The sequence below is a fragment of the Hyperoodon ampullatus genome (genome assembly GCF_949752795.1).
Source record: "Hyperoodon ampullatus genome assembly, chromosome: 6".
NCBI classification, from domain to species: Eukaryota; Metazoa; Chordata; class Mammalia; order Artiodactyla; family Ziphiidae; genus Hyperoodon; species Hyperoodon ampullatus.
The window spans coordinates 73,125,311-73,139,267 of NC_136919.1; the positions used below are offsets into that span (position 1 = coordinate 73,125,311).

The window sequence follows — 13,957 nt, forward strand, 5'->3', positions numbered from 1 at the left end:
ATTACTAATTAATGTTGCTTTAAATATGTAAAAGACTGCTTAAATTAGGGTAATGTGACTGTTTAGACCATGTAACATACTAAAAGAAAAATTAGCGATGCAGTGTTTAGATTTGATCGGAAATTTATTTTCATAGTAATTCTTCAGTTATTCAAGAACTCCTGTCCACCCAGGCAGAAGCTATCCATGACCTTTGGAGAAACTACCTCTGCATAGCTTATCAATACATCTGTCCTGACTTGAACTGGAGAAGAAAAAGTGATGAAGTTCACTCAATTGTGATGGCTTCTTAGAGATTTCATGAAAGCTGGTGTAGAGTTAGATTAAAATTTTTAACTAAAATTAGAATACTAGTTTCCTTTTTTCATTCAGTTTTTTAGCCCAGTATAATGACCATAAAGTGGTAATAATTGAATGCGGTTTACTTAACCCTAAATTTGCCTTCAGAAAAACTGAGCTGTTCTCTTATAAAAACTACACCCAAGTAAAAACTACATTATGAAATAATTTTCTTCATTCTGCAATGACTGCCCCTTTTCTGACTTGAGATTCTGTGATCCTCTTTTATTTTTCCTTCCTTTATTTCTAGCATGCAAGTTGTGTTAGGTATATGATAGAGGTTTCGGGGGAAGGCGTAAGAAATTTCAACATTGGTAGCAGGGACCGAACCTGGAAATGTTTTAAAAAGCACATAATCTGTATAGACACAGATTATTCATTTGAAAGTTGGTACACATGGATGGGGCCCTTGCAGAAATCTTAGTGACAAAAGCGACTTCCACACCGTCTGCAGGGAGAAGCATATGGATGTTCAGAAAGAGAATTCACCTGTTGGCCTGTGGTGGTGCTGTGGCCTCTTTGTGGCCTATCTGGACCAGTTAGAGCTGGCTGATGAGGAAAAGTGTCCCAACTAGTGAAGGGATAGGAGATTTGTTTTCTCAGATGCCAGCTGTAGGTCCCAGTGTGTGAATTTCTCATGCCCTTGCTGTCATTTTCCAGCTTTCCCCTTGACTGTTTTAAGATTGTGATGACTTTCTTTGGGATAGGATTGTGGGAAGAAACAAGTTGGCAGCACTTTGATGTTACAGACTGAGTATTTTGACATGTTCCTTGTGACTTTATTACCCTTTTGACTCCAATCAATAATGATTGTTTTTCATTCCAGTGACAGAAATGTGAGGCCATAAATTAGCCAATGAATAAAGTTGTTTCATGAAAATGGAAACAGGCTGGGCTATTGAAAGCTTGCTTTTGTTTAATATTTTCATGACAACTAAAATTTGCATAACTGTTCCAAGTGGATTTTAAGAGAAATCAAACTTCCTTCAGGATTTGCCACAATTGTCTGCTAGATTAATTTTTTCCAAAGATTTATGCCACTTAAAGTCGCTGTTGAAACAGTTTTAATTCTTTGTGCTTATCAGTTTGATAAGCACAACTGTTTAACCCACATTCCTAGTGACTTTCTCATACTTAGGGCAGCTTTCCCTGAGAATGGCCTCATTTGCTGATGTCTTGCCTCCAGCTGACAAATGCTCAACGGGTTTTGTGTATCATTAAACTACGTAGCCAGTGATAAAATTATGGAATGCTAATTGCTCTTGCGTTTTCCCCGCCATCCACCACAAAACCTGTTGCAGTATGCAGTGCTTGCTAAAAATACCCAAGAAAGCGTAGTGTTGCAAAACATTCTGTTCAGGGTAACCAGACTCCTGCAAATGTCACGTTGAAATCACAGCCTGGTCAGTTGAGCCCTCACCTTTCAAAATGGATACACACTGTTTCCCACTTACTTTACTTTACTTTACTTTCTAAAATAAACATAAAATCCGACCCTGGAATTGTTGGTATGATGCAACTGCTTTGACAGCAGTGATCCTCTAAAAAGGAAGTAAGTGCACTGGCCAATTGCTCTTTGAGAGTGAATATTGATACATACTTTAAAGTGTAGTATCTTTAAGATGCTGTACAGAAGATATAAAGAATAATAACAGTGAACACCCAGCCTCCCACCTGATCGGGCATGAAGAAGTAAAACTTGCCAAATACAGTTGCAGTTCAAGCGCTTTGTGTACTTTTTTTTTTTTTTTTTTTTTGCATATCCTTGTACCCCCCCCCCCGCTGTGATGGATTGGTGCTTATTATTTGCATGCATTCCCTTATCCTTTTGCTATATGTAGATGTTTATGGCATTATTTTGCATGTTTACAAATTCTATATAAGTGATGTGTGTTTTCTCCTGCAACTTGCTTTTTCCTTTTGGCATTATGTTTGTGAGTCATCATCAGGGGTCAGGAAGCTTTTTTAATAAAGGGTCAGATAGTAATTATTTTAGGGTTTGTGAGTCGTGTATGGTCTCTGTCGCATATTCTTGTTTGCTTTGTTTTTTGTTTAGCAACACTTTAAAATGTAAAAAAATATATATATATATTATTAGCTCACAGGATGTACAAAAACAGGCTGCTGATTAGATTTGACCTACAGGCCATGGTTTACCCACCACTGTTCTAAACCATTCATTTTTCAATGCCAAATAGTTTTCTACTCTATGAATATACCACAGTTGATTTTTCCATTTTTTCTGTTGATGGACATTTAGGTTGTTTACAGTATTTGTAACTTTAAACATTCATATTATTTTTTGCTATTCCAAATAATTCTGTAAGCCTTCTTGTATGTCTCCTCGTTTCTCAAAGGCATTTACTTAGCAGAACTGTGGGTTGCCAGATAAGCTGCCCATATGTTATATAGAGTCATGTGTCTGTGTTTCCCACGCAGCCACTACAAAACCTGTTGCATTATGCAGTGCTTTTAAAAATAGCCAAGAAAACTTAGTGTTGCTAAGCATTCTATTCAGAGTAACTGGATTTCCTGAAATGTCAGGTTGAAATCATAGCCTTACAAACACTCCTTTTCTCTTTAAGACCAGGCTCCAATTCAATCTCCAGATAATGTTCTCTGATCTCTCAGCCAGACCTGCTCTCCCCATTCTCTCAACTCTTATAATTTTTGTCTTTGCCGTCTGTTCATTTAGCAGTTAATTGTGATCTGACCCAGGGCTTACAAACTCAGAAACATTCATTGACCAGGCAGGTAAATGAGTGAGGCAGGCCAGGTTGGGAGGGGCGGGGGGGAACTAGAATGCACATGCCCTGTCCAAGGCGGTAGCCACCCTTGGCTCCAGCTTCTGGGAGTGTGAGCCCCATGGTGATAGATCTTCCAATTTATTTTTCTTTTTTAATAGTGATAAAATTTACCATCTTAGCCATTCTTAAGTATATAGTTAAGTGGTATTAAGTGTAGTCACATTGTTGTACAACCAATCTCCAGAACTTTTTCATCTTGCAAAACCAAAACTCTGTACGTTTAATAACCTCATCCCAATTTTTTGAGTGCAGCCCAAAAGTTGGACTTTTGTGTAAAATCACCGCATTTTTTAAAACAAAACACTCAAGAGGCTGCAGTCACTGCCAGTGATCTAACCTTCTTTTTACACTTCTGTTTTTATCCATTATTTAAATGTCTTATTTTTATTTTTAACTTTTAAAGAGTTCCTCTTGCCTCTTCTGCTAGATTTTAGCTCTTAGGTTAAGGTCAGCCTGTGTTTCTTTTTGTTCACACACAGCCTTCCATAGAGGAACATGCACCATGGATGGGCATGGTGCTCGGTAATGTATGTTGCATTTTGCATTTCTTTCTTCCACTGAAAATGCATATGTGCTCTAACCTTACTTCCAGTGTGCACCTTTCATTTTGACCTTTCCCTTTCCCTTTTAAAAGAGGGTTGGCAAAACAAGAATGCCAAAGAATCTGACAAGGGTCCAACACAAGGTCAGAATGGCCACACATTTTCACAAGGGAGATCTTTTGTTCTTCCTGCACTTTTCTTCTGTTTACATACCTGCGTTAGAGTAAAGCGTAAGGGGAAGATATTACAACAGTGGTCCTTCTTGTGATCTTCTCTAAGTAAGAGGGAAAGTGAATTGAAAACCTTTACATTTGAACCTTCATTGTTGGGGCTCTTTCTCTTTTGAGGATGCCAAACTCATGACTCCCATCAGCTTTATTTAACCTCCATAGTTAAAGATGCTGTATATTGATGGGTGTTTTCCACATGAAGATAATTACTTTATAGCAGTTTCCAGTTTACAGAGTGAATTTTCTGATTTGCTTCTGGTAGTGGCCCACAGGTGGGGCAGGTGTATCATTTCCTTTTGCAGATAAGGGAATTGATGTATAGAGAGGTTAAAGGATTTTCCAAAGGCTACACAGCTTGAACCCAAAGACCAAATTCAGCACAAATCAGCTGCTCTGTAGCTGCCTCTACTCTATCTCTACGTGTTTTTTTTTTTTTTTTTTTTTTTTTTGCTGTACGCGGGCCCCTCATCGCTGTGGCCTCTCCTGTTGCGGAGCACAGGCTCCGGACACACAGGCTCCGCGGCCATGGCTCGCGGGCCCAGCCGCTCCGCGGCATGTGGGATCCTCCGGGATCGGGGCACGAACCCGCGTCCCCTGCATCGGCAGGCGGACTCTCAACCACTGCGCCACCAGGGAAGCCCTATCTCTACGTGTTTTGACACTCAGTGTTCTCCAGGTGATCATCTAGAAATTTCTCTCCTCTATGTGTGACCCAGGTTAAAGAGAAATGAATTAGTACTCCATAAAATAGCATCACTCATACTGTTTTATTTTTTCCAAGATGAATGTTTTTGATGGTAGGAAACCAGGAATAAGGGGGAGTTGGGGGAGAATTAAATGATACCACATTTTTAAGTAAACATTTTTTAGTTTCATAGGATTGTTAGTTTATAAACATTGCACTCGTTTAAGAATCTTAGACCAACATAAGTGTAGGTTCTAAATTCCTTAATTACAGACTGAAAGGTAGTAAAAGTTCAGTGAATTTGGGCACTTAGTCCTTGAGTAGTATTTTTGCATGGATTTTATATGCATCTTGTGTTAAGGTGAAACCATTTCTGCCCAAGCCATATAAGATGCACTAGTCCTTAAGTGTATGTAGAACCCACAGAGAAGATCAAGTACATTGAAGACTACATTGCTGGCTTCATGCCACTCCTTTTCCTCCTAGGCCAAGAAAAAAAAAGTTAATTAAAAATAAATAGCAGCCATTTATAGTTCTTCACTGCCTACTCCCCACCTCCCTTTTTTTTTTTTTTAAAGCAAGGGTTTTAAAGGTATAATACCCCAGAGGGTTTTTTAAGGACAGCAAAGTTGTGGAGGTTTTTTAATGATTGTACAAATTGGCCTAAGCTATGTATCATTCTCAGTCTCCTCTTTAAACTGATTAAAGCATTTATCTTCTTTTATGAGTTGGTTAAACCTTAAATAAAGCCACACTAAAAGTAGTCCATATTTGTGGCACTAAATGCCTCTTTTTCAAAAATGCATATGTGAGTCTACTTTGGGACATGTTTACCTTGAAATTGCAAAAGAGCTCCCATCTCCATGAAGTGATGTACATTTTTTTTTCTGTCTTCCCCTTTAGTACTGAAATTTTAAGTCATATTTTCTGAGTGGTTAAAAGTTATATTCGTTTTCAGGTGGTTAGATCTGTTGCACCTATTTTCTAGCTTGTTTTTTTATTTTTTCCTGCACTGAAATTACTAATCTCGTTGTAATCAGTAGGCACTCAAGAGAATAGCAGATCTGAGTATATCATCTCCTGGAGAATTCCTTTCCTTAAGAATGGGGTGTATGTTTTCTTTGAAAGAGACTAGAGTTGAAGTCAGAGGAGCAGAACTAGTGAGAGCCCTTGCACTGCCACTCTCACATCCTCCTGCAGGTCACCTCTCCCCTTTCTGGGCCCCTCATCTGTAAAGCTGGGTGGTTGGACTGAATTCTTTCTGTGGCCCCAGCCAGTTCTGAAGAATCTCTGGTGTTCAGACACACATGGCTTTGAATATTAAGTTTGTTATAAGAAATAGGAATGTTAGAGAAGGAAAGACCAATGATTTTTCTGTTGCATACGTAGAATAAACGAGTTTCTAAACAGTGACTTTTCTGTCTTTGCAAATATCGCCAAATCTACACAGGAGCTCAGTTGGGGTGGGGGTGACATTGCCTTTGTTCCTTAATCAAACAACTAGAAAAGGAGGTTACTGTTCTTGTTGATTGGAGATGTCATAGAATGCAGTTATTTGTAACTGCTCCATGGAGTCTTTCTGCATTTATTTCCCTCCCCCCTCTTTTTGTTTTCGACGTGATACTTAAACAGCCTTCATTTGCCATGAGTAAGTAACCTAACTTTAAAAGCCTTTATCCACTTGTTCTATTTAACAGAGTTTCTTTATCTCTTTTCACATACATCTCATTAGGGAAATTCTAATAAGAATGGTCGTCATCCGTGCTGCTGCTCCATTTAAGTGCAGCTGCAAATTAACTGTATCTGCTCAGTGGCCCCAGCAAGCAATGTCCCTAGTAATAGTGGCCTAAGAAATATTGGTTACAATGAATGAGATAACTCCTTTAGACATATATTTTTTAAGTCCTTGAGCTTGGTCGGTTAAATATAAATGGATTCAATAATGCTAGTCCCAGTAGAGAGGCAGTTCTGTATTCCGAGTGTAAATTTCTTTGTGCTTTAATGAGACGACTTCAGAGCTAGCTGTACATTTTTTCATTAAGTACGTTGGGGGAAAGTTATGTATCCTTCTTTACCATTCAGATTCCAATCATAGTTTATTTTAAGCATATAGATTCACTTTTTGTTTCTATAATTTTACAGGAAATTATTAATTCTTTGCCTAACATAGTAAATGACAAATATGGAAGGAAGGTCCTGTTGTATTTACTAAGCCCCAGAGATCCTGCACACACGGTAAGAGAGATCATTGAAGTTCTGCAGAAAGGAGACGGTAATGCACACAGGTGAGGGACAGTAGAATAAAGGGCTTGGGTCCTTTATTCCTCTGCTCTGATTGTTCATTCATTTTGAGTGGCATGTGCTTCCATAAATCTACTCACATGTGTACACCTCTCATGGTCCCTCCCTCTCTAAAACTCCAAAGGTGAATTCCATTTTTAAGTCTGTAGTTTTGGCAGATTCTTAAAGTTTTTATCCTGAAAAGGAAATGAAAGCATCATGCCAAAAGAACGCCTCTGAGGCCCAGCACATAGTAGGCGCTCGGGTGTGTGTTTTGCTTTATGTTTAAAGCAACTGGTATCACTTAATCAAGTAGTCTGGGGAGCAGAATCCATAAAGTAATCTAAACATGTGTTGTAAGATATTTTGTTATTGTCGTTATTTGGTTCGAGGTTGGTTCAGGATTTTTTTTTTTTTTGTATCACACAAGGCAGGCTTCACTTATTGAGTGCTCATTCTGTGCCAGGCACTGTTCAGATCCTGGGGACACAAAGATGAAAGACAGATATCCCGCCCTCAAACTGCTTATCTACATGCACAACAGAAATTAGACAACACTTGAGAATGGACTTGAGGATATGGGGAAGGGGAAGGGTAAGCTGTGACAAAGGGAAAGAGAGGCATGGACATATATACAGTACCAAACGTAAGGTAGATAGATAGTGGGAAGCAGCCGCAGAGCACAGGGAGATCAGCTCGGTGCTTTGTGACCGCCTGGAGGGGTGGGATGGGGAGGGTGGGAGGGAGGGAGATGCATGAGGGAGGGGATGTGGGAACAGATGTATATGTATGACTGATTCACTTTGTTATAAAGCAGAAACTAATAAAAAAAGAAAAAAAAAAAAAAAGAAATTAGACAACAGAGCGTGGCACAAACTGTTATAAGCCCTTAGAGATTTCTGTGATAATAAAACACCATATTTCCTTTGCTATTTATCTTACCTTAATTCTTCATTCAATATGTTACCACAGTAAGAAAGATACAGAGATCCGCCAACGAGAGCTCTTAGAATCCATTTCTCCAGCTTTGCTAAACTACCTGCAAGAACACGCCCAAGAGGTGGTGCTGGATAAGTCTGCGTGTGTGCTTGTGGCTGACATCCTGGGAGCTGCCATTGGAGATGTGCGGCCTGCCATGAATGCCGTTGCCAGTTTGGCAGCGGCAGAGCTGCATCCTGGTGGCAAGGATGGAGAGGTACTGTGCTATCATGAGACAGGCGGGAAAGCCACAGTGGCTGCAAAAACTCCAATCACTGGGAACATTGCTATAAAGAGAATTTTAGTGATAATTAACTCACCTCATACCCACAGTACATTTGGAAATTGCGAATTCAAAACACTGCTGTTAACACTCACTGTCTTCTGATGACTCCACATAACTGCAGAGTAAAAACAAAGTCCTCTTAATGCTGTCCATGATTGACCCAGGCTGTCTTTCCAGCATATTCTGTGTTCTTAATTTTGTTTTGAATTTGCTGTGGACTTTTGCACTTCTTTCATTTGTATGTACTTCTTTTCTCAACCTCAAGTGCTGCTTATGTTTCCATTTTCCTGTGCTCTTCCTGTAGAAAGCCTTATTAATCCTTCCAGGTCCTCAGAATCCTTCTCTGTGAAGTCTTCCTTAATTCCCTCTCAATCAGAAAGTTTTTGCTCTTTCTGATAGCTCCTGCCTATGTTATTTGGGCCTTGTGTTATTCTGCCTTGTATCTTAAGTTTCTTGGTTCATGCACTGGATATGTGCTAGGCAGTGGTCAACACCGAAAAAGAATACCCTTTGGGGAAACACAATACTTAAATAAATATGCACACAAATGATTATTTATTGTAGAATAGAGATACATGCTGTGAAGGAAAACGCCAGGCTCTATGGGATTATATACAAATGGGAGCCACCCTGTCCTAGGAGGGCTTCCTGAGGCAGTGAAAGCGAAGCTGAGACCCAAAGGACTGGTAGCTGAGTGAAGAAAGAAGATTCTAGGCGGAGAGCAGAGCACGTGCGGCCGCCTTGGAGGAAGGAAGAAGCTCGGCATGTTTGAGAACAGGAGGCTCGGGGGGCTGGAAATCAGTGAGCGAAGGGGAGAGGAAGGCGGAAGCCAGATCCTGCCAGGCCCTCGCCCCGCACTGGGTTGTGAGCTCCTGATGGACCCACATGGATGGGGAGCCCACTGTTTTCTGACACAGGAGATGGGGAAAGAAATGGGCCATGGATCTTAGAGACACCCTGGCTCCTGCCCTCACAGGGCAGATCCTGTTAACAAATTGGGACGATGCATGTGTAGTGAAAGTTCCTCTGTAAGGACACAGGGCCTGTTGTCTCCCGTGCTGGACAAGGAGAGATCCTAGGGGATCTCTGTGCGAGCAGTTGGTATGGCCCTTGAAAAGGAGTGAGGTTAAGCTGAAAGATGCTTTCTCGGCCTGCTCAACAGGTAGTGCTTGCTCCTCAGGCGTCACCTTCAACGGTGATTTAAACATCATCCAGCATTAGGTTGTAATGTTTCTGCTGTCGTGTTCTGTCCCATCGGTGTCTTTGCTCCTCAGAAATGCATATGACAGTCTGGAAAGTGGTTAGCATGATCTTAAGATGAGCCTGGTGGTAGAGCTGTTCAAACTGGAGCTCGTGAAGCTGAATGGGAGCTGCCTCAGCGGCCATGTTATCTTGAATAAGCATCTTCATTTCAGTCAGGGTTGGAGTCGATCTCTGGTCCCTCCAGGTGTAGCTAGCGGTCATTGTAGATAAAGACCTCTTAAGCCTTTTGGAACTTTCAACTCACCTGAGACTTTATCCGTATATGGTGATATAGAGTGGGTGAAAACAGCTTTTTAATTAATATGTTCTTGACCCCTCACAGCTTCACGTTGCAGAACATCCTGCAGGACATCTAGTTCTGAAGTGGTTAATAGAGCAAGATAAAAAGATGAAAGAAAGTGGACGAGAAGGTAGGCTGTGCAGCTTGACCTTTTCTTGTATTGGATGTGGAATTTCAGTCATGTCTGGCATCCCTGAACTTTATGCCGGCCATTTAAGTTCAAATGAAAGTCTGTTGAGTTTGAGTGAGAAATGATTTAGTGGTTGCAAATAATGCTTTTTCCCCCTGGAAATTTGTCTCCTAGAATCCTTTCATTTTCGTTCCCTTTCCCACCCTCCCTCCCTTTCTCTCTTCCCTCCTCTGCTACTTCAGACTTCAAAACGGGCTTGTCCAACATTCTAAAATGCCATTTTATTCTTTGAGGATGGTGAGGGCAGAGTAGGAGGGCCAGTTTGTGAGTATCGTCATCCCAATTGAAAAGCATATTTATCTTTAGTTTTGAGGAGAGGATAAGCAGAAGAAAATTATCCTCATCAGAGAATTTTGAACTGGTGCCTATTTGGCATTCAAATAATATGACCAAAGAGCAAGCCAGTCCTTGGCACTTCCTGGTTTTTCATAAACCTTACAGCTGCTCTGTAGAAACTCAGCTCTCAAGAGGAGGACAGCATCTTTTATTTATTGATGAGTGAAAACTTGCGTATCATTCCCCTCTCAGTCCTGTCTTTGACCAGACCTTCTCTTTCTAAATTCAAACTCCATCTGGTATTTTAGCCACTAAAGAGGCTTTCTCCCACTGAGTTAAAACAGTTTGGGCTTTCTATTACTGTGTCTGAAAAAAGTGACAGATCATGAATTTATGTCTTGAGGCAAGTTGCTGTTCTAATGGTTAGTGAGGCAATCAGTATAGTAGTAGAACTGTCACTTCTCACTCTAACTTTAGGAACAGAGACTTGGGCCTATTTCTCACTGTAAATTTTTTATAAAAGAGGAAGCTTCTGGTAATAAATTTTGAAGAAAAAATAATGTATTGAATTATCTTTTTATTATTAAAAAGTTGGAGCATAGTTGAGCTGAGTTTATGTCAGAAAAGTTGTCTTGCTTTTAAAATCCAAGCAATTTTCTAGTGACTTTTCTCCTCATTTAAATTGCCCTGGCAACCCTAAAACACATCTGTTTGAACTTGATGTATTTGTCATTTTCATGTAGCACCAAATGAGTGGCTAGCTGTCTTGGTTATCTGTTGCTGTGTAACAAGCCACCTCAAAACTTAGTTTTCAAAACAACAGTCATTTGGTTGGTGTTTGGTGGAGCTCAGAAGCTCTACTCGGAGTCATCTGGGGCTGCTTGGCTTGGGGTTGGATTATCCACGTTCACAATGGCTGGCAGTGGCTAAGTCCAGCAGCCTTGCTTCCTCTCCCTTGGCTGTTGGGTTTCCTCACAATATAGTGGTTGAGTTTTAGGAGGACAAAGTAGGTGCATGGTACTTTCATGATTTGGCCTCAGAAGTTATTTAAGGGCAGTTGTACCATACTCTCTTGATTAAGTCAGTCGCAAAGGCCCACCCAGTTCGAAAGGAGAAGACATCAGTTCCACCTTTAGATGAGGGAATGGCACTATTCTAGAAGCATACACAGACAGGAGATACTGTTGTGGTCATCTTTGGAAAACATTGTCTGCCTCACCAGCTGATTTCTGTCCCTCTTGAGCACGTGCCACGAAGAATAAAATAGTCATAGGCCTCTTGGCTTTTAAAGGCTCCTCATATTTGGGTATCTTTGAATTTTACGTGCTACCTACCCAAGATGTTTGCCTTTAAGATAGGTTGTCCCCACCTCCATCTGTACCAGATCCTAGTCTTCAGAATTTCTCCTTTGTCGAAGAGTTAGTTAACACTTAGATGGCACAGTGAATAAGATAATACACTCTGAGACCTTGGGAATCAGATGTACTATAATAACAAAAAATGAATCGTATTTTTGACGGGTGAACGAATGTTTAGTATTGTAGAGAGAAATTGCCGGGTGTAAGCCAGAATAGTCATTTGACCATTAACCGTGTTCAAGGCACCTTCTGAGTGAGCATTTTCCTTGAGGGGAAACTTGATTTTAACCAAACACGAGGTGCTGCTGTCAAACATTTACTTCCTTAATAATTTTCAGGTCAGGGTTAAATCATTAAATAATACAAAGAAATGCAAACATGACCAAGCGAGCATTTTATAAGAAGTCATTGTTTCTCTTGAGTAATTACTGCTAAACATAGCTGAGGATTTGGGTCAGGGTTGAGAGAAATGGCTGTATTAAAAATGCATTACATAAAGCTGAGCTAGAATATTTAGTGTTAAGTGATACTGGGTGAGAACTCTTTATTAGCTTTCTCATTAAAACATGTTTCCAGCTTTAAGGGTAGTAGAGGGGCTTCCCTGGTGGCGCAGTGGTTGAGAGTTCGCCTGCCGATGCAGGGGACACGGGTTCGTGCCCCGGTCTGGGAGGATCCCACATGCCGTGGAGCGGCTGGCCCCATGAGCCATGGACGTTGAGCCTGCACGTCTGGAACCTGTGCTCCGCAACGGGAGAGGCCACAACAGTGAGAGGCCCGCGTATAGCTAAAAAAAAAAAAAAAAGGGTAGTAGAGAGAGAGATTGGGAGTTTAAATCTTGGCCTATGATGTTCATTAAGTTTATTTTACAGGTTGTTTTGCAAAAACACTCGTAGAGCTTGTGGGTATGAAGAACCTGAAGTCCTGGGCTGGTGTCAATCGAGGAGCCATTATTCTTTCCAGGTATGTAGAACGCGTGCCTTTTTCTGCTCAGGGTCCTCATCCTCAATGCCCGTGAGGGCAAACCGTGCTTCCTTCACACTTACTTCTCAGTTCTAATGTCTGTTTCCCATAGCCCAGTATTCCTGTCCGTTACTCTTGGTCTAGACAACTATACCAAATATTAGAGAGCAAATGTAACTCTTCCCATCTGTCCTTACAGTTTCTTTTCATATGCCTTCTTTTGGATGGCAGGCATCATAAAATTATGGCATTCACAAGGCATCATTTGATTGTTTCACCACATTTACGATTTTGACCAAAGTTTACTTGTGTTCTTTTTTAATGGATTAGTTTTGTTCCTGTAAAAACTGACAGAGTTGTTTTTCAAATCGTGACTGACTTTACTGACTTTGTTTTCAACTACTCTAAAAGGATTCGAGAAGCATTTGCTATTAAAGTCTGCATGCTAATTAATCTTTGTTTCTAATTTAAATGATAGAAAACTGATGATTTGTGAATTGAGACATAAGCTTAACTTGTATGTTGTTGTTTGGACATAGGTTGAGCTTATAATTTATGGGTCATTGAAATTTCCATCTATTCTATTCCCAGATAAAACCCTTTTTATTAAGGATATTCATTTTAAAATAGATTTGTGTGTTGTTTTGAAATAATCACTGTTGATTTTTTTCACCCTGCTGTGTTGTCGAGATTTGGAAAAACAGTTACCAGTCTCAGCTTGAATTTCCCACAGTATTTCACATGCAAGTTACTATGCAATTTAATTTGTATATGTTTATAAATGTTGTAGGCATTTCTTCAATATATATTTTGATTTGGTACACATATACTCACAAATACATACATTCCAAACGGGCATTCATTATTTTTAGGTATATCAGTATCTCCAAATATATGGATGATACAGATCACTAGTTTATTTCTCATTAAAATTAGCTAATTTTCCAGTTGATTTTGAACAGCCGGAGTCCATTAGCTGAAACATGAACTTTTTGACATGAATATCTTTATTGGGCATTTGGAATGTTAACAGCTACTGACACATTCTTTCATTACACTCAATTAACTAAAAATTATGGCAATGCCGTAAAATTAATTTTTTTTAATATCTTTATTGGAGTATAGTTGCTGATTCACTTTGTTATACAGCTATATGTATACATATATCCCCATATCCCTTCCCTCTTGCATCTCCTTCCCACCCTCCCTCTCCCACCCCCTCAAGGTGGTCACAAAGCACCGAGCTGATCTCCCTGTGCTATGCAGCTGCTTCCCACTAGCTATCTATATTTGGTAGTGTATATATGTCAGTGCTACTCTCTCACTTCGTCCCAGCTTACCCTTCCCCCTCCCCGTGTCTTCAAGTCCATTCTCTATGTCTGCGTCTTTATTCCTGTCCTGCTCCTAGGTTTATCAGAGCTTTTTTTTTTTTTTTTTTTTTTTTTAGATTCCATATATATGTGTTAGCATACCGTATTTGCTG

At 40.1% G+C, this 13,957-nt stretch overlaps 1 protein-coding gene across 2 annotated transcripts in view; it reads left to right on the forward strand.

The window, feature by feature from the left end:
- The window catches only part of PUM3 (pumilio RNA binding family member 3), a 39,415-nt gene that overhangs the window by 22,934 nt on the left and 2,524 nt on the right, over positions 1-13,957 (forward strand). For both annotated transcript variants that reach the window (XM_079706086.1, XM_079706087.1), the window contains 4 exons: positions 6,746-6,888; positions 7,856-8,078; positions 9,733-9,820; positions 12,384-12,474. In XM_079706086.1, the coding sequence (XP_079562212.1) occupies positions 6,746-6,888; positions 7,856-8,078; positions 9,733-9,820; positions 12,384-12,474 (545 nt within the window). The remainder of the gene's footprint in view (positions 1-6,745; positions 6,889-7,855; positions 8,079-9,732; positions 9,821-12,383; positions 12,475-13,957) is intronic.